Here is a 26,340-nt window from a genome sequence, read left to right on the forward strand (position 1 = left end):
TTGGAAGGTTTAAGGTTGTCCTGGAGGTTCCTAAGCCTCTCCTCATTTTTTTTTTTTTTTTTAATTCTTGTTCCTTCATTCTGTTCTGGTTGAATGTTTATTTCTTCCTTCTGTTCCAAATCGTTGATTTGAGTCCCGATATCCTTCCCTTCACTGTTGGTTCCCTGTGCATTTTCCTTTATTTCACTTTTCAAGCCTTCACTTTTTGCTCTGTTTTGTGAGCATACTCAACTATTTCTGTGAGCACCCAATCGAATTTTGAACTCTGCATCTAATAGGTTGGCTATCTCTTCATGCCTTGGTTCTTTTTCTGGATTTTGATCTGTTCTTTCATTTGGGCCGTATTTCTTTGGCTCAGCACAGCTGTTACATAATAAGGGGCAGAACCTTAGGTATTTGCCAGGGAGGGGCAAACCTGCTTGCTGCACTGTGGCGCTGTATGTGGGGAAGGCGTCAGAAAGGAAATTGTGCTGCTTGCTCAGCTCTCGCCCTGCTTTCCATCACTTCCTTCACTTCTCACAAGTGGATTGTGTCCTTTCAGGTGCCGATTCCAGGGTGGGAGGGTTTGTGTACCTTCTAGGGCCCTGTGAGCCTCTCCAACAGACTCTGCTGTGAGACTGGTAGTTTCTCCTGCCTCCACAACCCCCACAGACTTTTACAGCCAGAGGTTTTGAGTCTTTAGTTTCCCGTGCTGAAACCCTGGGTTGCATGGTCTGTTTCACTCCCCAGTTGTTCCTCCTGGCTTATTTACATGTGAATATGGGACCACCGGGTCCACCAGCCACCGCCTCACCCACCCAGTCCTCTGCCTTACTGCGCACCCTCTCCACCCGCCTGCCTATCTAAGCCCCTCCTACCAGTCTGGATGAATGTTTGTTTAACTCCTTGGTTTTGGAGTTCTGTGCAGTTTGATTTTCTGGCAGTTCTGATGGTTTATTGTTTTATTTTAAAGACTTTATTTACTTATTTTTAGAGAGAGAAGAAGGGAAGGAGAAAAAGAGGGAGAGAAACATCAATGTGTGGTACCCTCTCACACCCCCCCTAACAGGGACCCAGCCCACATCCCAGGCATGTGCCCTGACTGGGAATTGAACCACTGAACCTTTGATTCCCAGGCCCATGCTCAATCCACTGAGCTACACCATCCAGGGCTGTTTGTTGTTTTAAATTGGTTGTTATCCTTCTTTTGGTTGTGTGAGGAAGTGAAGCATTTCTACCTAAACCTCCATCTTGGCCAGAACTTCTCAATGACATTTTTTTACACCAATAATAAACTCCCTGAAAGGAAACTAAGAAAACATTCGCATGCACAATTGCTTCTAAAAGAATAAGTGGCTGCTCAATCAGTTGATTAGAGTGCCGTTCCAACATGCCAAGGTTGTGGGTTTGATTCTCAATCAGGGCACATACAAGAAACAACCAATGAAATGCATAAACACGTGGAACAACAATTGATGTTTCTCTCTCTTTTCCCCCTTCTTCTTTTTCTACAATCAACAAATAAAGATAATAAACAAATACATATATAAAGAAGAATAAAATACCTAGGAGTAAATTTAATCAAGGATGTAAAAGACCTGTACTCAGAAAATTGTAAGACACTAAAGAAAGAAATTGAAGAAGACACAAATAATTGGAAGCATATACTGTGTTCATGGATAGGAATATTAACATCATGAAAAAGTCCATACTACCCAAACTGATCTATATATTCAACACAATTCCTATTAAGATACCAATGATGTATTTCACTGAACTAGAACAAATATTCCAAAAATTTGTATGGAACCAGAAAAGATCCTGAATATCCACAGTAATCTTGAGGAAGAACAAAGTTGGAGGAATCATACTACATTATATCAAACTATACTACATAGCCATCATAATCAAAACAGCATGGTACTGGCATAAAAACAGACATATAGATGAATGGAACAGAAGAGAGAATGCCTTTATAGTCGATTAATATTTGACGAAAAGGGCAAAAACACACAATATTGTAAAGGGAGTCTATTCAATAAATGGTGTTGGGAAAACTGGACAAAAACATGAGAAAAAATGAAACTATAACACCTCACATCATACACAAGAATAAACTCAAAATATATCAAAGATTTAAGTGTTAGATTTGAATCCATAAAAATCCTAGAAGAAAACATACAATCTTGGACATTTCTTGTAGCAATATTTTTTTCTGAGATATCTCCTTGGACAAGGGAAATGAAAGAAAAAGTAAACAAATGTGACTACATAAAACTAAAAAGGTTTTGCACAGCAAAGGAAATCATCAACAAAATGAAAATGCAACTCATTAAACAGGAGAACATATTCACAGATACATCTGATAAGGGGGTAATATCAAAAATATTAAAGAACTTATAAAATAACACAACCGCCCCCACCAACAATCTGATTTAAAAAATGGGCCACAGAGCTGAGTAGACATTGCTGCAAAGAGGACATTCAGAGGACTAACAGACATATGAAAAGATGCTCAACATCACTATCATCAGAGAGATGCAAATTGAAACCACAATGAGACATCACCTCATATCTGTCAGGATGGCCGTCATCAGCAAATCAACAAACAAGTGCTGGCCAGGATGTGGAGAAAGGGGAACCCACCTGCACTGTGGATGGGAATGCAGACTGGTGCAGCCACAGTGGAAAGCAGTATGGAGTTATTTTGAAAAATTGTAAATGCAAGGGCTTTATGACCCAGTGATTCCACTTCTGGGATATATATGAAGAAACCCGAAACACTGATTTGAAAGAACATATGTATCCTTGTGTTCAGTGCAGTGTTATTTACAAACACCAAGATTTGTAAGCAGCTCAAAGGTCCATCAGTAGATGGATGAATACAAAAGCTGTGGTACATTGACCCAATGGAATACTCCTTGGCCGTAAAAAAGAAGTAGATTTTACTTATTTATTGGAACAGCATGGGTGGACCTAGAGAGTATTATGCTAATGAAATAAGCCAGTCAGAGAAAGACAGATACCATATGACTTACCTAAGTGTGGAATCTAATAAACAAAATAAACTAACCGGCCAAATAGACTCATGGAGAGCAGGCTGACAGCTCTGGAGGGTCACTGGGGGAAGGGATTGAGCAAAAGAAGGGAAAAAAGAGAAAAAAACTCACGGACCTGGACAACAGTGTGGTGATTGCCTGAGGAATGGTTGGGGGGAGGCGGAGGAGGGTAAAGGGGGGTAAATGGTGATAGAAGGAGACTGACTCAGGGTGGTGAACACACAACGCAGGGTACAGGTGCTGTGTTGTAGAATCGTACCCCTAGAACCTGTATGATTTAGTTCCAGGGCCACTGCATAAATTCCATTAAAAGGAAATAGATAAACAAATAAATAAATAGCAGGATGGTGGCTGTATGCAAGCTACGGAAAGCACTTGACGGGAACCAACCCTACCCACACCTCCCCTCCATCTTGGTCTTCTCGCCCACAGAACGGTGAGAAAACACGTTTCTGTTGAAGTTACCCAGTCCGTTGTATTTACTTGTCAGTTTGCACTAGCAAACTGATAGAGATGTGGGTGAGGAATGAAGTCTTTGGAGATGAATGTAACAAAATAGGCACATGACTTGTGTGCTGAACCCTACACATGGCAGAGATAATTTTAAAAATGTTTGTAAATGGGAAACATATGCCACCTTTATTTCCTACCATGACGGTACTCTCTACGTTGATCTAAGTTCAATTTCAATTACACTTCTTCCAAGCTACTTGGAAATTGATAAGATGATTAAAAAGCTCTTATGCCCTGGCTGGGGAACCCACCTGGTCAGAGTTTCATCCTGGTAGGCCCAGGTTGCGGGTTGGGTCCCCCGTCAGCGCACACACAGGAAACAAGCAATGAGTGCGTCAGTGAGTGGGACAACAAACCCACGTTTCTCTCTCTCCCTCGCTCCCTCTCTCTCTTCCTCTCTCTCTCAAAAATCCATTGAAAAAACTGTTATGATGCTGGTCCCAGAGGCTGACGGTCCCGTGATCACTCTAAATGCCATCACGAGTGAAAAAATGATGACGTTCTAATCTAAACACCAACTCGATATGAAGGTGGGAGGGTGTCAGCAAGAGGTTGCAAGATGATAGGAATAAGATGTCGGCATCTTGGAGGGTTTATCATCCAGGGTACCTGGCGAGGCAATAATTGGAGCCAAACAACGAACAAATAAAGGAAAATTTATGTCTGTTCTAGCAGATGAGGAGAACATTACATGACCAGGCACTGAAAATGTAGCCCACTTTATCCCACAACGGAGAAGGCCCTGCTGGGGTTCATCAAGACGCTGCTTCCAGGAGGAGCCGAGGACCCTTGCTGCCACGGACAGCACCTGACGCCTGCTACAGGTGCCAGAAATTAGGACAATTCTTGGAACTGTGTACCCTGGCGTCTCTGGTCACTAGTGACAATGAAGGGCAGTTCCCTCCCTGGGGGCTGGCTGAAGTCCAGGGAGGGGGTAAAGGAAAGATCAGTGGGACATTTCGTGGCTCAAGGCAGTAAACAAAACCACGTACTGATCAGAGGACTCGTGTTGCTTAGTGTCCCTCTCTGCTGAGGCTGAGCTGAGGTTATCAGACTCAACCTAAAGGTTGGTGGGAGCAGACCTAAACTGAAATTGTTCCATGCTTTAGAAGCAAACGAATGTCTTAGGATCAATAGTCATATGCATATAAGAATAATTAAAATGTTGCTGCCATTTATTCTAATGAGCCCCAGAGAGAGCTCATCTGCGGTTTCACGGGAGGAAAGGGCAGTGGCAGCAGCTCTCGGGTCTGGGCTGGGAGTTAAGGGCCAGGTCTCCCGGGCTTTAGAATCTCAGAGCTCAGTGTAGGCAGAGCGGACAGTGGCCTGCTGGGAGAGCCCCTTGGAGTCTATGAAGGCCCACCTGTGACTGCTTTCAAAGCCTTGCCCCTGCTCCAGGGGAGAGTCGTGTGAGGCACAGGACGTCAACAGCCCTCTTTTCCACCTAGAAACTGGAGACCACACAGAGAACAAATACTGGTGTGTGGAGGACAGAGATACTCAATCAAAACTCTGGTAAGTTTGAATGGAGTGGGAGGGGACGTCCAACAGGAGTCTGGAGGCACAAGGGAAAACTCTTTGCAGCGTCCTGCCCCTTTCTCTGGCTTGAAAACAGAGCTCTTTTCAACGGGAATTTTGGAGAGAAGCCCCAAATTACCGAGCTATTTCATTTGTACTTCCTCACCAAAAAATTATTTTGGAATCTAAAATAAACGTGTTTGTATTGGGAAAGCATTCTCATCGGCAGTTTCCTGTAAATGCTATTTTTCTTGCCTGTACTCAACGCTGAAACGTTACCCAGACGGCACAGGCTCCAGGAGCTGTCTCCTCTCCCTCCCTCCCTCTCTCTTCACCTTTCCGTCCTCACCCTCCCGCTTCCACCAACGGCGACAGTCTTCTTTCTCTGATATAGAAATAGTTCAGAAGTGTGTCAACTGAGCCCCACTGAATTCTAAGCCTCTCCCATAGAACCCCCTTACTTTGGGGCTGTTCCATGCACTGTAAACATTTCGAAGGTTTTGGAAGCTCGGTCAGGACACAGCTCGTGGACTTTCAAGCAGTTCCCGGCAATCACTGTGGACAAGCGCATCATAGTACATGAAAGGGTTATCGTGTTGTCAGCATTACCCAGAGCGAAGCACGCAGAGGTTTCACCTGTTTCAGAGGTGATCCCAGGCACAGTAGACCGTGGGGAGGAGAACCCACTGCCAAAGTCAGGTGCTTAGGGGGCGGCAGGAGCATGAGAGGACGCGCCCTGCTGACGGGCTTTGACCTTCCCTGAGCACACAACCTTCCCTGAGGTTGGCTGAGCAGAGCCCGTGGCGGAGGGATGGTTCCTTTGGAAGCAGCTCTCAGGGCCTGTAGACAGTGCTGGAAGTTTCCCACTCCAGCTGGGGCTACAGCACAGGCCGCAAACTTGCCGCACCTGGCCTAGCTGGGGCTCGGGTGTGACCTTTGAGTTAGGCACCTCCATACTGCTCCAAAAGCAGGGCCAGGGCCGCCCTTCTCTAGCAAAGGGACCCAAAGTTAGCAAAACTCAACGCAATCACCTTTTCTTAGGAGCCTTTTCAACTTGACAGGACTTGTTTTCTCACTCAGCAGAAAGCCTCCTGCGCTGGGCTGGGGGGTGCTATGAAGGTGGGCGATTCGCCTGCTCCCCCAGACACGCTCAGTCCATCTTCACGACACTAACAGGGAGGCAGAGGAAACAAAGCCAAGTGTGCTGACGTGCGCGGTAAGCTCTTCCCTGCTCCCCTGCTCCCCTGTTCCCCGAGGAAGGTGCTTCCTCCTAGCAGGCGTCCCCCCCCCCCCCCCCCGCCATGTTCTTCATTCTCCCACAATAAAGTGCTGCTCTCTCTGCCTCCCTCCCCTCATCGTTCTTATTTTCCTCCCTCCTTTTTTTTTTATACCTCACTCCCTCTCTCCCGTTTCTGTCTCTCTTCCTTTTGCATTTCTTCATTTCTGCCTGTGTCTTTGAGTTTATGTAGTAGAATACTGCTCCAGATAAGTCATCGTAAGCCACTGCTCAGCATAATCAGTGACTAGGTTTTCCCTAAGATTTTATCGCCAGCATACAGAAGGAGTATACTCAGTGTGCTTACTTGTTCCCTCATCTCATCTGTTCCCTCCGCTCCTGCTACTCTGTTGAATTGGGGCCACATAAGCCTCCCGGAAGAGGGGCTGTCACTGTTTCCTTAGTCTCTGCGGTTCCTCTCTGAAACGTGTGATGCTGTTTCTCACCTCCTTTTACTTGAAACTCTTCCCCCTGTTCCTGCCTTTGTGCATTGACCCGGTGACCACGTCTGTCCAGCTTTCTTCCCTTATAATTCCTTCCGCATAGTTCTGCGTTTTAACCACCCGTCTCTCGCTCCCTTCTCCTCATTCCAACCTGGTGCAAGCTGTGCTGGGCCCTCTTCGGTCAGTCACAGGCCACAAGGGCTGCGTTCATCTTTATTCAGGAAACGGGGGCACGTGGAACTCAGTCCTAGGAAATAACTAGATGTTTGCAGAACAGGTATCTGAGCACGCTTGCTCGGAGTGAGGAGGATGCTTCTCCTAAACGGAGTGTGTCTGTGAGTCTAGTCTGATTTACAAACTACACCGGGAAGTGGTGTGAGGATTGTGTGTGTGCGTGTGTGTGTGTGTTGTCTGTGTCCTGTCGTGGTGCCATGTGTGTGGTTCTGTGTGGTGGGAAGGAAGTGTGTGTTCATGCGTGTGTGTGTGTGTGTGTGTGTGTGAGGATGAGAGGTGACTCAGATGTCCTGCTTGGTTTTTCATCATTAGCTTCTGATCTTCTTAAACCTCCTGAAACCAAGTATATTTTTAGCTCACTTTGTCATTCTCCTTTGTCCCTTCTCTAGTATGTAACTTTTTTCTACCCTTACGAAAAATAAAATAAATAGAATGCCTAAATTTTTTCTTGGAGATGCTCTTTTCTTCCCTGCCATTTATTTTATCCCTGCTACTAATGGATTACCTTAAAAATATGACTATTTCCCACTAGTGCACTGTCTAGAGTTAGGTGGCTTCAAAAACTAGGTGGGCATGTATCTTTATCAGATGAAAATAGAAAATATTAGCTTTGGGGGTTTTATAAATTTAACTTATTTTAGATAGAATCATAATATTAAAATGTAATAAGATTCCATACCAAAAATGGTAATAATTGTGTTCGATTATGAAAAATATTGATAATTTTGTCTAATTGTAAAACCAGTAAGTGTGGCTTTTAGCTGTAAAAATAAATAGTGGGGTTTTTAAAAAGACTTTATTTATTTATTTTTAGAGAGAGGGGAAGGGAAGGGGAGAGATAGGGAGAGAAATATCAGTGTGTGGTTGCCTCTCATATGTCCTCCTACGGGGACCTGGCCCCCAACCCAGGCACGTGCCCAGACTGGGAATTGAACCAGCTACCCTTTGGTCGCAGGCCCCTGCTCAATCCACTGAGCCACATCAGCCAGGGCTAAATAGTGGTTTTATTAATAAAAAATTAGTCCACATTGTGAGAAGGTAGCTGCCCTGGTCATACCACATGCATATGTTTTACTTGCACTTGTTGGAATTACAGATTAATAAGAGATCAGCAAAATGGAACCTGCCAGAAGCTGCGGCCCTGTTACTTGGCAGAGTGCAGAAAGCACAGAGAGAATCATCGGAGGGACAGGGCCTCCCTCGCCAGCAGGGGAGGAGGTGCAGAGGGGCTGCAGTGCAGGCTCAGGGGGGGAGGGGGCTTCCAAGTCTGGTTAGGGCCCTGCACAGGCACAGCCAAGGACTAGCGTTTGCTCTCGCTCAGCTGCACAAACGCTGAGTGGGCCCTGGGGCCCTGGAGCAGCCAAGGCCCTGGAATTAAACTGAAGGTGGCTTTCCCCGGGCGGGAGAGTCTCAGGGTGAAGGTTACAAAGCTCCACTCCATCTAGCTTTTACAAGAAACCCCAAGGTGTGGCAGCTCGGCGCGTACCCATGGCTTCTGGGGACACAGGCAATAGTGTGGCCTAGCTGGGCTCAGGCCAGGGTACCCAGAAACCTGGCAAGAACAGGGTGGGGAGCTAGTGAGAAAGGCGCCGAGGCGGGGAGTCCTCGAGGCTTCTGTAGTCGGTGCCCACTGAGAGCCGGTGCCTGGGAGGCTGAGTGGTACTTACAGAAGTCAGAGACCATCGTGCTTTCTTACCTCCCGGTGCTTACAGGGAAAGCCACAAATATTAGAGAGCACTGAGGCTGCACGGGAATGAAGCAGCTGTCATTTAAAGGATGCCAAAGAAAAATCGAAGAGAGCTTCTAGAAACAAAAGAGGATGCGAAGGAGGAAAACATGCCCACAGACCTCCTCACACTGGCGCGTCTGAGTGACCCTGACCCTGGACGATAAGCCCTGGGAGGCCAGAGGACACAGCCTCTCTCATTAGGCGCAGGGGACATTGCTAATGTTTGTTGGTTCTTGCCATTAATTAACTCCTTCCTAGTGTTACGTGCCCATGACCTGGACGGTCTCAAGTTTAGGTCTTTCCATAAAAAATGGCAGCAAACATTTACAAACCAATTAATCAAACTTACCAGAGTAGCGCTCTATTTGTTGAGTGCCGCACTAAACAGCTGCACTAGAACGGCAGCAACAACAAAATCCCCTGACATTTGCAACAAAGAATCAATTTATTTCTCTTTTTTTTTTTAGTGCAAAGACAGGGAGCAACCTTAATGTCCTTCAGTAGGAGCTGCTGAATAAAAACTTAGAATATCGTCTCCTAATCACGATTATTTAAACAGATTGCAGTATGCAGTGAGCAGGAAACGAGTCCATGATGCCCAATTCACAAGAAAATTTACGGTAACTAGGATAATATTTGTGCATGAAAAGTGCACCTGAGCCCTAGACCGTGTGGCTTTGTTGGTTGGAATGTTCTTCCATAAACCTAAAGGTCACAGGTGCGATGCCCGGCCAGGGCATGCGCCTAGATTACAGGTTTTGTCCCCATTTGGGGCGAATACAATTGATGTTTGTCTCTCACATGGATGCTTCTTTCTCTCTCTCTCATCCTTCCCCTCCCTCTAAGAATCAATAAACAAGTCCTAGGGTGAGGGAGAAAAAACAGAAATGCACTTTGTCATAATCACATAGTCAACCCTGCAATTCCCATTAGAAATAAACTTACTCAAAATGAGTTCTAAGTAGCTAGGGAGCTCTCTTCTTCTTTGACCACAAATTTAACTGCAGTCATATTGGAATGTTATATCCATGGTTGTTTTCATACCCGAGTCAACAATCAATAGGAATATTTTTGTATTTTTAAACTTTCTATCTAGCCCATGATGCTAATGTATACGATGTTTCAAAGCTAAAGAAGCAAGTGGATTTTATCTGTGATATTAACATGACTATTTCTCTTGACCGAACAGGGGGCTTATGACCGTAAAACACGATGAACGAAACCCTGGTGACGGAATTCTCATTGGTGCGATGGACGGACAGCCAGGTGCTGTCGAGGCTTCTCGCTGTGTTCTTCTTGCTGCTCTACCTCATGGCCACATGGGAGAACATCGTCGTCATTTTCCTCACAATTCTTGACCATCACCTCCACACCCCAATGTACTTCTTCCTCAGGCATTTGTCCTTCTTAGACCTTTGTCTCATTTCTGCCACAGTCCCCAAGTCCATTCTCAATTCCGTCACCTTCAGAGACTCCATCTCTTTCCTGGGGTGTGCGGTCCAGCTCTTCCTGGTGGTGCTGATGGCTGGGTCAGAGATCGGCATCCTCACTGTGATGTCCTATGACCGCTATGTTGCCATCTGCCTCCCTCTGCATTACGAAGCTGTCATGAGTAAAAGGACCTCTGTCCTTTTGACAGCCGTGTCCTGGCTCAATGGAGGGGCCTTGGGAATCTTGTACTCAACTGGGACATTCTCTCTGAAATTTTGTGGGTCCAACAAGATACAACAGTTCTTCTGTGATGTTCCTGCCCTACTGAAGCTCACGTGTTCAGAACAGCACGTGACTATTAATGTCAGCGTGGCCATCGGTGTCTGTTATGCATTTTCATGTTCAGTGTGCATTGTGGTCTCGTATGTGTACATTCTCTCCACGGTGCTAAAGATCCCAACCAGACAGAAGCAGTCCAAAGCCTTTTCCACCTGCCTGCCTCACCTCATTGTTGTGAGCATGTTCCTGCTGACAGGCGCTGTTTCTTATTTAAAACCAGCATCTGACAAGCCCTCCCTTCTAGACGTGCTGGCATCTATCTTCTATTCCGTGGCGCCCCCCACCTTGAACCCCATGATCTACTGTCTGAGGAACAAGGACATTAAGGCAGCACTAGGAAAAGTCCTGTGGATTGATAGAAATAGCAGAAACGTTGCAGGGAGAAAGTAGAATCTCTTTTTGCTCCATCATGAGCTAGCTGTTTGAAATGATTAGTACTAGAGACAAGTACACCACAGAGATCTGTGGGTGTTCAACTCAGGCCATCAGTTTGAATAGGAAGTACGTGTTTTCCTTATACTCCTTCACTTGGTTAGTTACATGGAAACTATGAAGATTTTCTTCTTGTAGCTTTGGTGATTTCGACTCCTGTCTGAGCCCCACACACGTGAGGTTTGTACGGGGTTCTTATTCCTCCAACATGATTATCTTCCCTGGCGTTTTCTCCATTTAACAAATGTTTTAATAGCCTAGATTTTGCATCTGTATTTTATTTACTCAACCTTCTTTGAAATCGTCACCTAAAGATATGTTTCAATCAATCTTTTTCAGAGAGAGAGAGAGAGAGAGGGAGAGAGAGAGAAACATTGATGTTGGAGAGAAACATGGATCAGTTACCTCCCATACACACCCTGACCAGGGATCGAACCTGCAACCTTTTGGTGCGCAGGACAACACTCCAGCCCACTGAGCAACCCAGCCAGGGCTTAACTTTCTTGCTAGACTCTGACTTCCAGTATTCAATGAAAATTATGAATTTAATTTAAAACGATGATTTTAACTCTGCAGTTTAAAAACATATGTACATACTCAACTTTGTCATATGCCCCACTTACTTGAGAACGCATATTTGATTATTCGCTTTATACGGTTGCTCACATATTGAAGAAGGTGGTTCTTTCACGTATCTGTTTGTTTTGATGCCAGTCATACTCTTTGGACTCAGATATTTTCCTGTTTATTAAAATTTCCTTCCATCTACTGTGTTGACTCCCGACACTGGGATGTTGTTCTTACAACGCACCACAACCCATGAAAGATGGTTGCCTGACAACTGCCTTTGTTCCTGTGATAAATCCCACCTCCTGCTTTTTTCAGATTTAATTATCGTGTAAGATTTCCAATATCCTAAGTGTTCTAAATTATTTACCATTTTTCCTGCAGAAACATCCTCTCGCCTTTATTTTCCTGCCCGCTGCTTCCTCCACGTGCTCCCTTAACTGCACAAGACACAGATGCGTGCATGTGGGCACCTGCACTGAATCAGACAGGTGCGCATGCGCTCTGCTGATGCTGCCGACCGACCAGGAGTGGCTTGAGTGCAGCGAAACCCGTCAAATAACCGAGACTGAGGAGCGGTGGTCGGCATGTTTTCAGTTACATATATGTATAATTTCTTGCCTGTAGAAACACCTTGCAAGTTCTGTAGGCTCATTATAACATTTCTGAAGCTTTGGTCATATCGCCGTCCTCACGAAATCCTCTACTTGTCCAGATCGTACCTCCAAGTGTAGCTTCAGCAGAGTCTGGCTACCTGGAGTTCTAAAAGCACGGATTTACACATTTACCGATCTCTAAAGCCTGGCTCATAGTTGATGGAAATAGTTCAAATACATCGCCTAGTAAGCCTCATGCATAAATAAACTGGACAGGAAATAAATTGTAGATCTCTTCTAATAAGCCAATGGATGGGGTGCCCTACTGGTGGGAAGTCCATGCCCAGAGTCTGATTGATCGTCACCATTTAGGTCTCAACGCTGAGCAAACACTAGCTACATCATAACTGCTCCTTCAACACACTCTTCATCCGGAGCAATTCAGTTCAAATGCAGCACAATCTCACTGTGCCTTTCTCAGAAAAGCACATTACACTGAGTGAATATATCAATTTTCAAATGAATCCCTAGTACAGAGGCACTGAAATATTAAAAAAAACATTTACCTAACAATTAAGGACATGGAATAATGACCATGTTTTAGGAGGAATCCTAAAGACTAGAAATACAACTGCTGGGGACGACTTTGTGTGGTATCAGAGACTGTAGCCCCGTCCATGCAAGCAAGGCCTGGAAAGAGGCCTGCAAGTCTCTACCGGAACGCCAGCAATGCTGGAGGCAGGCATGACCCGGTGCCAGCACTGAGGGTTCCCGTGGGAGATCGGGCCTGAAGAACGCATTGTATCCCTTGAGGCTTGCTTTGCTTTGGGTAGCCCTGTGGCCAGGAATCAGATATGGAAGTCCAAACGCAGAAGGAGTCAACTCCTCATCCCATGAACGGGCTTAACAATGATCTGGCGTCAGCGTGTCTAACAGACCCTGGCCTGAGGCAGATCTCTGTGTTCCTTCAGTTGGTATCTATAGATAATGTCTGTTTTCTATAACTATAGCCTTGAGACATTGATCAATGAGCATTGTATGCATACTGTACACCCCTGCGCATACCGATCCCAATGAAAGCCATTTCAGAGAAGGGCTCGGGGCATTCTCCACTACAGGGAATCACCACACCCTTCCCTGCTGGAACAAGAGATTGTGTCCAGGACAACTCATTCTCCTCCGTGGCTGGGAGTGCTCCACCGGACAGGGCTTCCCACATACAACCAAAGTTTGAAGCAGGGTGAGAAGTAGTACAAAGAAGTAGAGCTGAGATGATTTCTCATGTTCTACACTGAGAGAAAAGGACTGTGACAAGTCATGGACCTTTGGTGACACCATGTGACAGTGATAGAGCATATCACTTTGAGGGTTGTGTTAGGAAACCTTTCTCCATCCTCGAGGTCCTCCTTTACTCACTTCATGGAACTTTCATTACAATATACTTGCAGACAGTAGATGGCTATTTGGCACAGCCATGAATACCCTGCAAGCTTACACTCCTGTCTTGCCCGCCCACTCCTTTTTTCCCCAAACATTACCACCCCGGTAATGGTTCAGATGAACATAAATGGAACTAGGATTTCCACCTCAGTTCAACAGTGGCCCTTCATATCTGGAAGAAGAAATTGGTGTGCTCATAATTTTAAACAAAACATGTATGTCACTTTTAGAAAGCATAAATATTTTTATGAGCTTATGGAAGAGTCTGAATTTGGTGTGGTGTAAACATTTGCTTATTATTTTCTGACATATTAAAATATTTATCTCAAAGACCCCCACAAGTAGGCAGTTGAATCAGATATCCAGTACTGGCTATTTCTTTTTTTGTCCCAGAAAGGGGGGCTTCCACTGCCTGTAGGTTAAATGCCAGAGGTGATCAGTAGATAAGACAAATAAATTAAGAACATTACAAATATTTGCCCTTTCAATCAACAAATTTGGGAAACTCATATGGAGGAATAATGATTTGGGACGAGATGGATTGAAAAGCATACAACAAAAAGGACAAGGAAGAGACATAAAAATGCATAAAAGTTAAAAAGTTCTTTGTAGAATGAAGGGAGGTTGTTGAATTAGAGGTAGGAATTCTATCACCAGACCTAGGCTTTAATGGTATCTAGACCTGTACTGTCAAACATGGATATCTAGAAGTTTTACATAGATCGGCACACACACACACACACACACACACACACACAAAGTTGTGTGTACATCGGTGCTTGGTTTCTCCAGTTTCCCTTCTCCCTGGTCCTGACCACCATTTCTCTCCGCGTAACAAGCCTCCTCACGTTTCCTTGAGGAAACGTCCTAAGTGTCTTGTGCCAAAGAAAACCGAACAATTCAGATGGATGAAGCAAGTTTTAACAAGTGTGGGCCTCTCTTTGGTTGGACCTGTGCTGAAAGGATGCACACAGCTTTGGGGGGTTGCCAGACGTAAGACTGAGGACCACGAAGTCACCTGCCAGAACACGAGTGGTGCCAGATGCTCACTGGCAGCCCGAAAGACTGAAGGCTGGATCTGGCTTCCTGGGAACCCCCAGCTGCTCCCTTCTCTTCATGTCACGGCCCTCCAGTGTCTCTGAGGTCAGGCTACATGCCCACCTCCTCCATGCAGTCGGCATCTTCTTCAGTTCTTTTTCCCATGTGTTATTATGGCCATTCTTTCCTATTGGTCTTATTTCTTTTCTCACAAAAACTAAGCTCTGACTCATAAAATACTTTGCCTTTACCTGCTTTTGTTTCTGAAACATGTTTAAAGAGGCCACTTTAAAGAATACAGGCCGACAATGGTTGTTTCTGTCTGCATCCCTGCATGATCATCCTACATCACTATGCATCTGTGATTGATAAAGGGAAGGTGTTCGGGTAAGGATTTCAGAAACCAAAACAATCAATTTATGTCAATAATTCTCTCATATACAATAAGTCAATAAATAAACTGTCTATTGCATGAAATAAAAATCTGAAGGCTGCCCTGGCTGGTGTGGCTCAGTGCATTGAGTGCTGGCCTGAAACCCAAAGGGTCGCCAGTTTGATTCCCAGTCAGGGCACATGCCTGGGTTGCAGGCCAGGTCCCCAGTAGGGGGCGCTTGAGAGGCAACCACACAGTGAGGTTTCTCTCCCTCTCTATCTCCCTCCCTTTCCCTCTCTCTAAAAATAAAATAAAATAAAATAGTTTAAAAAACACTGTAAGCTTTCTGTGAGTTACAAATCTTTGGGTGTTTTTTCTTCATTTTTAAGACTTGCATAGAGCAATAATATATATAGCCATGCATTTGCATAAATAATGCAAAACTTTTTATGGCTTCTCTGAATGACATATTATATGCATGTATATGCATATGTATTTATATATGTTATTATGCATGGATACATATTCACAAATGGAAAAATAGATAAAGAGATCACATAAAATTTTACTTACATCATCTTTCATCTTAAAAAGAATGAGAAGAAATGATCTCATAAGAGGTAACGTTTCAAAAATAATCACTGGAATAACTCGTAAGAACACATTCTGTTAAGCCAAATAGGAGAATTCGAAGATTGAGGTAATGTGACCTAGATGGTAAGACTCTCAACTGACTAGACAGGTGACTTATCAGAATGACAGCTCAGCCTAGAGTCCAATGGGTGCGATAATCGGCAACCCAGGTTAATTAAACATTATTGAATGCGAAGAGGTCTACCTGTGTGGTTTTTTGTAAGACACGAGACAGTTCTATGAGTATGTTCCATATGTATGTACTGTTGGCTGGTTTCCACTTTGGGACAATTACAGATACTGATACTCCTGTTGCAAATGTACTTTGGTCTTTTTAAAAATTGAGGTACAATTAACATATGCCATATTGGTTTCAGGCATATGACATAATGATCGGATATTTGCATATGTTCTGAAACGATTACCAGAAGTCTAATTAAGATCCGTCACCACACAGAATTGTTTTCTTCTCATGAGGGAATTTAAGGTCTACTTACTCTTAGCAATTTTGATATTCACTTATGTTTTTCAGCACTGTTACAGATGTCCCCCATTTCCCTCACTTTGCCCTCCTCCACGGAGCCCCCATCACCCCACCGGGCCTTCACCAGACTGCTGTCTGTGTCCATGGGCTCTGCATACGCGCACGTATGTTCTTGGGCTAATCTCTTCTAGCCCCTCCCCACCGCCTCTCCCTTCGGAGATGCCATTCTGTTCCATGTACCCATGCCTCTGGTTCTATTCTGTTATTATATTCCACACATAAGTGACATCATATGCTATTTGTCTTTCTCTGACTGGCTTATTTCACTTAGCATACTATTCCCCAGGTCCATGAAAGACTTAAATGGAAGTTGCAAAACCATACCCATCCTAGAAGAAAACATATGCAGTAATATTTTTGCCGATCCCTTGGGCAAGGGAAACAAGAGAAAAAATAAGCCATTGAAACTACTTCAAATTAAAAATGCTTCTGCACAGGAAAAGAAGCCATCAACACAATAAGAAGGGAAGGCAAGTATATGGGAGAACATATTCACCAATGATACATTTGATAAGTAGTTAATTTGCAAAATATATAAAGGACTTATGCAACTCAACACCAGGAAGACAAAGAACCCAATTTAAAATGGGCAAAGGGACTTTCATCCAAGATGGATGGGTAGGTAGACACACGGTGCCTCCTCGCACAACCAAAAGAAGGACGACAAATTTAAAAACAATAAACAACCAGAACTGCCAGAAAATCAAACTGTATGGAAGTCCCACAATCAAGGAGTTAAAGAAGAAACACTCACCCAGATGGCAGGAGGGGCAGAGATGGGCAGCCGGGCGGAGAGGACTCCCAGCAAGGCAGTGGCTGGCGGACCGGGGGTCCCACACTTCCGTGCAGATAAACTGTGGGGAACAACTGGGGAGCGAGACAGACCCACAGCCCAGGGCTCCAGCAGGGAAATAAAGCCTCAAACCTCTGACTGACAACACCTGTGGGGGTTGAGGCGTCAGCGGGAGGAACTCCCAGACTCACTGGAGAGTCTGTTGGAGAGACCCACAGGGTCCTAGAACGTATACAAGCCCACCCGGGAATCAGCACCAGAGAGGCCCAGTTCGCTTGTGGGTAGTGGGGGAAGTGACTGAAAGCCGGCAGAGAGTGGAGCAAGCGGCACAGTTCCCTCTCGGACCCTCCCCCACGTACAGCATCACAGCGCAGCATGTGTGACGCCACCCCTAAAACAAAAAGAAAAACAAAGCAAACAACTAGAACAGGTACAGAATCACAGAAATGGAGATCACATGGAGGGTTATCAGTGGGGGAGTGGGAGGCAGAGAGAGGGGGAAAAGTACAAGAATAAGTAGCATAAATAGTAGGTAGAAGATAGACAGGCGGAGGGTAAGAATAGCATAGGAAATGTAGAAGCCAAAGAATTTACATGTACAACCCATGGACATGAACTAAAGGGGGGAATGCAGGTGGGATGGGGTGCACAGGGCGGAGGGTAATAAAAGGGGAAATGGGACAACTGTAATAGCATAATCAATAAAATATATTAATTAAAGAAATGGGCAAAGGACTTGAATAGACACTTCTCCAAAGAGGACATACAGGTGGCCTACAGACATGTGAAGAAATACTCATCACTAATCACCCACGTAGTATGCCATTACGTAAACGTACCACAGGTTTTTTATCCATTCACCTACTGATGGGCACTTGGGCCAGAATTTGGCGACTGTCCAAAATGCTGCTATGAACATAGGGGTGCACATATTCTTTTGAATTGGTGTTTCGGATTCTTAGGATATATTCCCAAAAGTGAAATTGCTGGGTCAAAGGGAAGTTACACGGTTACTTTTTTGAGGAAACTCCATACTGTTTTCCACAGTGGCTGCACCAGTCTACACTTGACTGCTTATGGGGTGTATCATTGGAGAATATCTTCTCCCCACTTCTGGGCATATCCCGAAAGAAGCCCAAAACATTGATTCAGAAGACGATGCGCACCCCTATGTTCATCGCAGCATTACTTACAGTAGCCAAGATAGGGAAGCGGCCCCGTGCCCGTGGATAGACTGGTGAATAAGAAGGCCGTGGTACGCACATACAATGACATATGACTCGCTCACGAAAAAATGAAATCTTACGATTTGCAACAACATGTTTGGACCTAGAGGGTATTATGCTGAGCGAAATAAGTAAGTCCGAGAAAGACAGGTACCACATGATTGAATGTGGACCCTAAAGAACAAACTAAATGGACAACAGTAAGAGAAGCACAAGAAGGGGCATGGTGAGCTGGGTGGAAAAGGTGGAAGGGTTAAGTACAAAGGGGTAGTTACAAAATAATTATGAGGATGTAACTACAGCACAGGGAATATAATCCGCAATATTTTAATACCTGTGTACCACGCCAGGTGGGTACTTTACGTATCAGGGGGGCTCCTCTGTAAACTACCTGATTGTCTATCCAATATACCATACATGTAAAACTAATATAAAATTGTATTGGATGTGAGCTATAAATGAAAAATAAAATTTTAAAAAGTTATGAAAAACGGTGGGTGAGTAGGTAAACAAAATGTGGTATATGCGTGCAATGAAATATTATTAGCCTTTAAAAAGGGATTTTGACTCACGCTACATCGGTGAACCCCGGAAACATCATCCTCAGTGAAATAAGCCACACGCACAGGGACGTGTACTGTAGGATTCCGTGTATATGAGGTTAACCAAGGGTAGTTAAGTTCATAGACACAGAAAGTATGATGGCAGTCGCCACGGCCTGGAGGGAGGGGCCATGGGCACTGTGTGATGGGTAAAGAGTTTCAGTCTGGGTTGATAAAACATTCTGAAGATGCACACTGGTGAAAGCTGTAAAACAACATAATTGCACTTAATGCCACTGAATCGGACACTTAAGAAGGGTTAAGATATTCAACTTTGTTACAGATATATGAGTACAAGGAAAGAGTTATAGGAAAACGTGCGTGGGCTGACTGGGTGCCAATTCAATCCCAAATATACACGTGGAGACACCAAGAAATAGGAGTCTTGTTGACCAGCTGGCAAGCCATTGTCTTCCCCCCACCCAGAGAGAAGGGGGAACTTGCTTCTGTGCCACATGCTACTGTGGGGAGTAGACCTTCTCGGTACTGATGACTCTGGCCGTGTCTCACCCTGCTACCCTTTCCCTGCCAGAGCCCCGAGAGGATATTTCTCAGGTCACCACCATGTAAATATGCAGGGATTTTGGAGCTGATGCCAATGGACACGGGAGATCCGTTAAAACTGTGGCCCCCAAGAATTTCTCACTCCCACGCCAGTCCTCACTCAGCCTTCAGCCATTCAACGAAATTACTGTTCAAATGTTCATACTGGGTTATCACTGCAGCAGCTTCCATTCCAGCTGAGCAGATCTGGACTGTCTTCTGTGTGTGCCGGTCTCTCCGGGTTTCAGGGTTTCAACGTACCCAGCAGCTTCCGTTCTCAAGAAGATAAAAGCCACTGATTTCCAGCTTGTCCAGATTTTTCTCCCTGTAAGGAGTGATGGCGTCCGTGCTGCTTACGTGTTGTAGCTAAAACTGGAAGCCCAACCAAGTTTCTGAATGCTGGAGAATTGAAGATTATTAAATGCAAACCAAATCACAAAACCTTTTAACTGCTTGAATGTTTAGATGCTAGTTAGTTACATCATTATCAGCGGAAAGGATATCACATGTCTGTACAGAATTATGCAAAATATGGGCAGGACCACCGACACATTCCATAAAATCCTTTAGACTTTGTTTCAACTTCAAATAAATGGTTTGGACTTTTGCACGCCCATTAAAATTCACATTTGTATAATTTACCCAAATCAGGGCATTTTCCTCATTAACTCAACAAAGTAAATGTCTGAAAAAAAATGTACATTGTTTCTGATGTTTTATCTGAAAGGGATTTTACTTGCAATAGTCTTCTAAGCAAGACTTCCATGGGAAAAACAGTACACAAGCGAAGGGAAATTTTTTCTGCATTGTATCACTTACATCTTGTCTTAAGTAGTAGGAGCATAAGGCACTTTAGAGCTTTAGTAATTTCTGTAATAAATTAGCTACTGAGTTTTATATTATCGCAGTGTTTTGCCCCAGCACTTGCGAAGTCATTTGCAATTTTAGAATCAGCAAACACTCCCGGTATATTCGGTTAGAATTCCGTGAAGATTTGGGTTGATGAAAATATGACGATAAGATACAGTATGGACAACAATGACAACCGCTGCTGTGATTATTTTATTGTTGTTTACATCTTGTAAGCAGAAAATGTATAGCTTTGTATCTTTACAGTTGAGTTAATCCCCTATCTCTGTTTTAATGGTGAATACTCATATATTCTGATTCATATCGACTTTCCATAATTTTTGATGTTGAACGTTTCATACTGCAGTTAATAAAGGTCTTTTTTTCTCATGTAATCTGCTGTTGATTCTATCTGATGTGCTCTTCGTTTTATTGTATTCATTTCAGCTTCGTCCTTTTTTATGGTTTCTCTGTGTGAATTCTCACTGAGTTGATCTGGTGTTCCCCTAAGTTCATTGAGCACCCATATAATCAGTGTTCTGAACTCTACATGTAATAGAGTGCTTGCCTTTGTTTTGTTTAGTTCTTTCGAAAGTTTTGTCCTGTTCACTCACGTGGGACGTCCTTGTTTCCTCAGTTTGGCTGCCTCTCTCTGTTTGTTTCTATCTGTGAGGCAGATCTGCTGTCTCCCAGTCTTGGAAGGGTGGCCATATATAGTAGGTGTTTTGTGGGTGGGGTGGCCCTGAGGCCATCTGGCTGGAAGACTGGCCTAGCTGTGGTGCAGAAGCTGGCCCCAGGGACCAGGGTTCATTTTAGCAGGGCTCTGGTCCTGCGGATTCACACTTAGGGTGTGTTTCTTGTGGCAGTAGTTGGGTGGTGCTCTTGTGTGGTCCGAAGCTGTCCATCAGGTGTGCTGGCTCTGTGGCCTCATGAGAGAACTTCCTGGGTGCAGACCCAGGTCAGATGCGGCCTGTGCCTGGCCAGCGGCCACCTGGCAGGAGCTACAAACTGATCTGAGGTTCATGCTGCCTGTGCTGTGAACAGAGGCCAGCTGCTACTAATGCCAAGCTTGGGGCCACTTAGCGAGAGTTACTGAGCACGCCAAGGCCAGACACTGCCTGTTTGGGATTTTTGGACCTTGGAGAGACTTTAGGAAACCCCAGAGTGGCCCAATGTCAGCAGCCTGTGAGGAACAACCACTGAAAGAGGTTCGGGCAGGTGAGAGGGTTGAGTGTGGTGAAGCCACAGGGAATCACCCCAGTGGGGAGAGTACTTGTTAGCCAAATTGATAGACTCAGATAGGGAACCTATCTGCTGTGTTTGGGGGGAGGGCTCAAAAGAGGAACAGGGCCAGCACGTCCATCTGGGACAGAGCTGGCCCTTTATCCCTAGCCCTCAAGCCAGACCATTCAGTTTCCTCCCTTTATGTCCTTGGCACCTTTAGATGTGCTGCATCAGTACCGGAGCTTAGGGCAATTCAGTCCCGCAGGAAGTAAGTCTGTGCGTGGTCCTTTAAGAGGAAGCCTTTAAGAGGGCTACAGCAGCCCTCCATCTCACCTGGACAGAATCCCGCTGCTTTCCACAGCCACACGTTGTGGGCTCTTTCTGGCACTGCTGGCCTAGGCGGGGGGACCTGATGTGAGGTGGGGACCTCTCACTCCTTAGTGGAGACCTCCATGGCCAAGCTGCCACACAGGTACGGGACCAGCCCATTTTGCTCTCCACCTGCACCCCCCGCCCCAGCCTCAACATGGTTTCTTCTTCACATCCTGTCACGGGAGTGCTGCTCATCTGGTCTTCAGGTGGTGCTCAGAGGTGGTTGTTCTGTGATTTGGTTCTCATTTTGTGTGGTCACGGAGGAAGGCAAGCACAGTACTTACCTACTTGGCCTTCTTCGTCCTCCACATTGTTGGCACATTTTCCCTCCCTTAAAACCTTTGACTCCATCAACTTCTGAATGAAATGCAAACGTCTCAGCGAGGCAACTAGGCCTTTCTTATGTGGCCTCTGCCTTCTGCTTAACCTTTAGCAGGTCGTTGTCTTGCTCACTGGCTCCACTGGCGTTTCCACAAAGGTGTCGTTACACACGCAATTTCTTCTCCTTTGAAAAGCTTATCTCACCCTCCGGGAAGTTATTCTCCCTTCAAATCCTGGCTCAGGTGTCACTGCCTCCGGAAAGCATTCTCTCACATTTCCAGGTTTGCTGGGTCAGGTTCAATTTCCTCTTCTTTCATCCTGCGCAACCTCCACATTCTTGCATTGCAGTACATTGCCCCAAATTACCTCTTGGCCTGCTAAAACAAGCATATTTACATACTGTGACATAATAATTTGCCTACTCATCTGCTAGTCCCTGAACTCCCCACCACTTCCTCCAATTCATGGCTTCCCTACGGCCCATGTCCTCTTAAACCTCCCCGCCATGAAGTACGGCATCCGCCCCAAAGCTGGGATTAAAGAAAAACAAAAAAACAAAACAAAAAAAACACCTACTGAGTTGTTTGTAAGTGCTCACTTTGTTTTCCTGAAGTTGTTTGACACTACAGAAAATGAGTAAGGATAACGTATTTTTTTGTACCATGAAACTATTGATGTGCTTTCAATATTTTGGCACAGATGTTGAGGTTCATTAAACTTTTGACAGTTCCTCTGTTGCAAATAAATAAATAAATAAATATATGTGCATATATATTAATAGCTTTAAACTTGAAATAATTGTTCATTTTCCACTTAATATACCCAAGATGCAAGTTCACAGTGTGAGGCAGGTGTACTCCCACAATAAATAACTTCACAGCAAAATATTCTGAGGACAGAATCACAAATTGGGTAGAAAATACCCAACCCATAGCAATTACTGGAACAAAGGAAGAAAACAGACTTTTATTTCTATTTTTAAATGAAATCCATGCACAAAGTTTGACATCAGGTCAGGAAAAGGACAAACCCCAGAAACCGAGAGGTAGTTTACAGTTCTTTTTATCTTTTATTTGGTCCTTCTCTCTAAAAACGTATACTTTCTTAGATCATATCTTTTATATGCCATTAGGATGTTATTTTAAAAAGCATTACCAGTTTATAGCTTTTTTTAATGAGAAATCCAGTGTCCACACCCACCCCTGGCCCCGATGTTTCTGACAATCACATCCGGTATCTAGTGTGCGTTGCTGCAGAGATAAAACGATGCTCACAACTGCCCAATGTCCAGGCTGCCGTTGTGAGTGCGCTTCAGGGTATGTTAAAAGTCACGTCCGACAGACACGAACACTTTCCACTGTCCTCATGACCTATTATGTAGTCAAGACTTATCCTTGGAATTGAATATCTGACGACTACATTATAGAAAGGCTCTTATGTATCCGTTACACTTACCCCATCACTGCCACGTACTCTGGAAAGCTTTGGTTTAAGGCTGTCGCACGTGTAAGAGTACCTTCTAGGAGCTCTCGTCAATGTGGATTTTGTAATGATTCGTAAGAGACGACCTGTGGTTGAAAAGTTTCCCACACGTACTGCATTCATAGGGTTTCTCTCCGGTATGAATTCTCTGATGGGCAATACGCGATGAGCTTTGTCTGAAAGTCTTCCCACACGTGTTACACTGAAAGGGTTTCTCTCCTGTGTGAATCCTCCGGTGCTGAATGAGAGCTGAACTTTGGCCAAAAGATATCCCACACTCCTCACATCGATATGGTTTCTCTCCGGTATGAATCCTCTGGTGATTGCTGAGGGACGAATTACACCGGAACGTCTTCCCGCACTCATTACACTTATAGGGCCTTTCTCCAGTGTGCATTCTCTGATGCTGAATGAGAGCTGAGCTCTGTCTGAAGGCTTTCCCACACACTTTACATTTACATGGTTTCTCTCCAGTATGAATGCGCTCATGAATGATGAGTGTCGAGTGGGAACTCAAGGCTTTGCCACATTCATTACAATTATAAAACTTCTCCCCAGTATGAATTATTCGGTGTCTATTAAGTCGTGAGATAGAAGTGAAGCCTTTTCCACATTCGTTACATCTATAGGGCTTTTCTCCAGTGTGAATTCTTTCATGTTGAATAAGAGACGCACTCTGACTAAAGGCTCTCCCACACTCACTGCATTTGAAAGGCTTCTCTCCTGTGTGAATTCTCTGATGATAACGAAGGGACGAGCTAGACTTAAAGGTGTTGCCACACTCGCTACATAAGTAGGACTTCTTTCTGGCATGAGTTCTCGGGCAGCCCGGAAGAGAGGTGCTGCAGCTGGATGACTTCCTACCCGGGTTGTACTTACAGGGGTTTTCTCCAGCATGGATTTTTTGATGTATAAAAAGGCCTGACCTTCGCCCGAAAGATTTACCACATTCTTTACATCTGTAGGATTTCTCCACAGTGTGCGTTCTTAGATGTTTATAAAGGGATGTGCTAAGGGTGAAGGCTTTCCCACACTCTTTACATACGTAGGGTTTCTCTCCAGTGTGGGTTATTTGATGTTGAATGAGAGCTGAACTTTGGTTAAAGGCTTTTGAACATTCTTTACATTTAAATAATTTCTCTCCACTATGGTTTTTCTCGTGTTTACGAAGGGATGAAGTGTTAATAAAGGTTTTCTCACATATACTACATTTATAGCGTTTCTCTGCTGTGTTGCTTTTTGGTTGACTAAGTAAATTTAAATTCTTCTTGAAGCTGTTTCCTTGTATTTCGCATTTTGGTGGTGTTTTCTCACTAGAAACCATCTGCTGCCTAGTAAGTACTGACTTTGGGCTGAAGTCTTGGCCAAATTCAGTATTTTTATGTCTTCTTTCCACAGTCAGAATGTTTTTCTGGGTGACTGAAAATATCTGAACACTCTCACTTTTCTTCTGCTTTCTCTCTAATCTGTTTTCATACATGCAGGGATTTTCTGATTTGAAGTCCCAGGGTCCATTCCTCCTGGATCTTTTCATTACCAGCTCCTGAAATGAAGAACCTTGCGTCTGAGTTGACTTGGTGGTTTTGTGACTGCTCTTCCATCCTGGTCCTGGAGGGGAAAACCCAAGATGTTTCATGTGATACAGCATTTGGCTACAGAGACAAAATTGAATAGAATTGTATAGAATAGATAAATATTGATGATATTTAAATATGATCTTGGTATCTGCCCCCAAATATGGTTAAAGGAAAATTTTAGGAACTTTAAGCAGTATAGAGAAACAATCAATGAGAGCTGAAGTACTAGGGTAGGAAAAAGTAATAAAACAAGTCCATTTAGAAGAGGGTGAGTGTGAGTGAGCAGCAGAACTGGTGAATGGAGAAAAGGAGAGCATGAATTGGGAAAGGCAGTCCGCGATCAGAGTCCAAAGCCCGTGAGACTCCTACATTATCTTCACGACTTGTCTCTTCTTTTTGCAATCATTCCTAACCTGCAAAGTCTCCCTCCCTTTCCCTCGTGCCAAATTCCTCTGTATCCTTTAGATTCACTTCAAAACCTAGCTCTGAGTCTTTTCTTCACTCTGAGTTTCCGTAGTTCATTCCCCTTATTATAGCACTTACCAGTGTTTTAAATATTTTCCTTTGCTCCTGGAAGGGTTCTTCACAAACAAATTCGCATGCCCTGTTTACCTCCAGGTCTTCCTGAAGGCATCCAAAATATATACAAGTTTTGTTGATCTTCCTTAAGTACTTATATATATAGTCTCAATTATTTATACAGTAATTTCACACACACACAAGTTGCCTTACAGATCAGTGCATTACACGGTGGTGGGAGGGTTCCAGGGCCAGTTCAAACAGGAAGGCATTATTGAAGTAATCTATAGAGGAGTTACAGGTAGACAGGAAGCCGAGTCACAAGCTAGGAAGGCAGACTTGCTCATGGATCAAGCATGAGACTGTGCAAGCAAAGTAGAAAGGAGTCAAAAATCAAGACTAAGGTAGGCATAGCCCTGGCCAGTGTAGCTCAGTTGGTTGTACATTGTCCCACAAACCAAAAAGTCGCCGGTTTGATTCCCATTCAGGGTACAGGCCTGGTTGTGGGTTCAGCCCTGAGTCGGGGTGCCTAGAGAAGGCAGCTGATCAATGTTTCTCTGACCAATGTTTCTCTCCTCCTCTTTCTCCCTCCTCCTCTCTCTAAAAAATAAAATAAAATAAAAGTAAATTTAGAAAAAGAATAAGGTAGGTATAAATATGAAAGGGTAAAAGAAAACTAACAGGATAG

At 44.4% G+C, this 26,340-nt stretch overlaps 2 protein-coding genes across 8 annotated transcripts in view; one reads left to right on the forward strand and one right to left on the reverse strand.

The window, feature by feature from the left end:
* The window catches only part of LOC112296372 (zinc finger protein 354A), a 73,811-nt gene that overhangs the window by 38,326 nt on the left and 9,145 nt on the right, over window positions 1-26,340 (reverse strand). For 4 of the 7 annotated variants that reach the window (XM_071219480.1, XM_053912339.1, XM_071219479.1 and 1 more), the window contains one exon: window positions 23,023-25,164. The exons of 1 other annotated variant lie outside the window; for it this stretch is intronic. In XM_071219480.1, coding sequence (XP_071075581.1) covers window positions 23,594-25,090 — 1,497 coding nt within the window. In that variant the 5' untranslated portion in view covers window positions 25,091-25,164 and the 3' untranslated portion in view covers window positions 23,023-23,593. Of the gene's footprint in view, window positions 1-16,923; window positions 22,452-23,022; window positions 25,165-26,340 lie in introns of those variants that run through there. 2 more of the 7 variants (XR_008425260.1, XM_053912341.1) reach the window with 2 other exon arrangements.
* Window positions 4,276-11,076, forward strand: LOC128779370 (olfactory receptor 14K1-like). The gene is made up of 2 exons (XM_053912343.1): window positions 4,276-5,066; window positions 9,941-11,076. The coding sequence occupies exon 2, from the start codon at window positions 9,964-9,966 to the stop codon at window positions 10,909-10,911; it is 948 nt and encodes a 315-aa protein (XP_053768318.1). The 5' UTR covers window positions 4,276-5,066; window positions 9,941-9,963; the 3' UTR covers window positions 10,912-11,076.

The sequence above is a fragment of the Desmodus rotundus genome, chromosome 10 (genome assembly GCF_022682495.2).
Source record: "Desmodus rotundus isolate HL8 chromosome 10, HLdesRot8A.1, whole genome shotgun sequence".
In the NCBI taxonomy this organism is placed as follows: domain Eukaryota; kingdom Metazoa; phylum Chordata; class Mammalia; order Chiroptera; family Phyllostomidae; genus Desmodus; species Desmodus rotundus.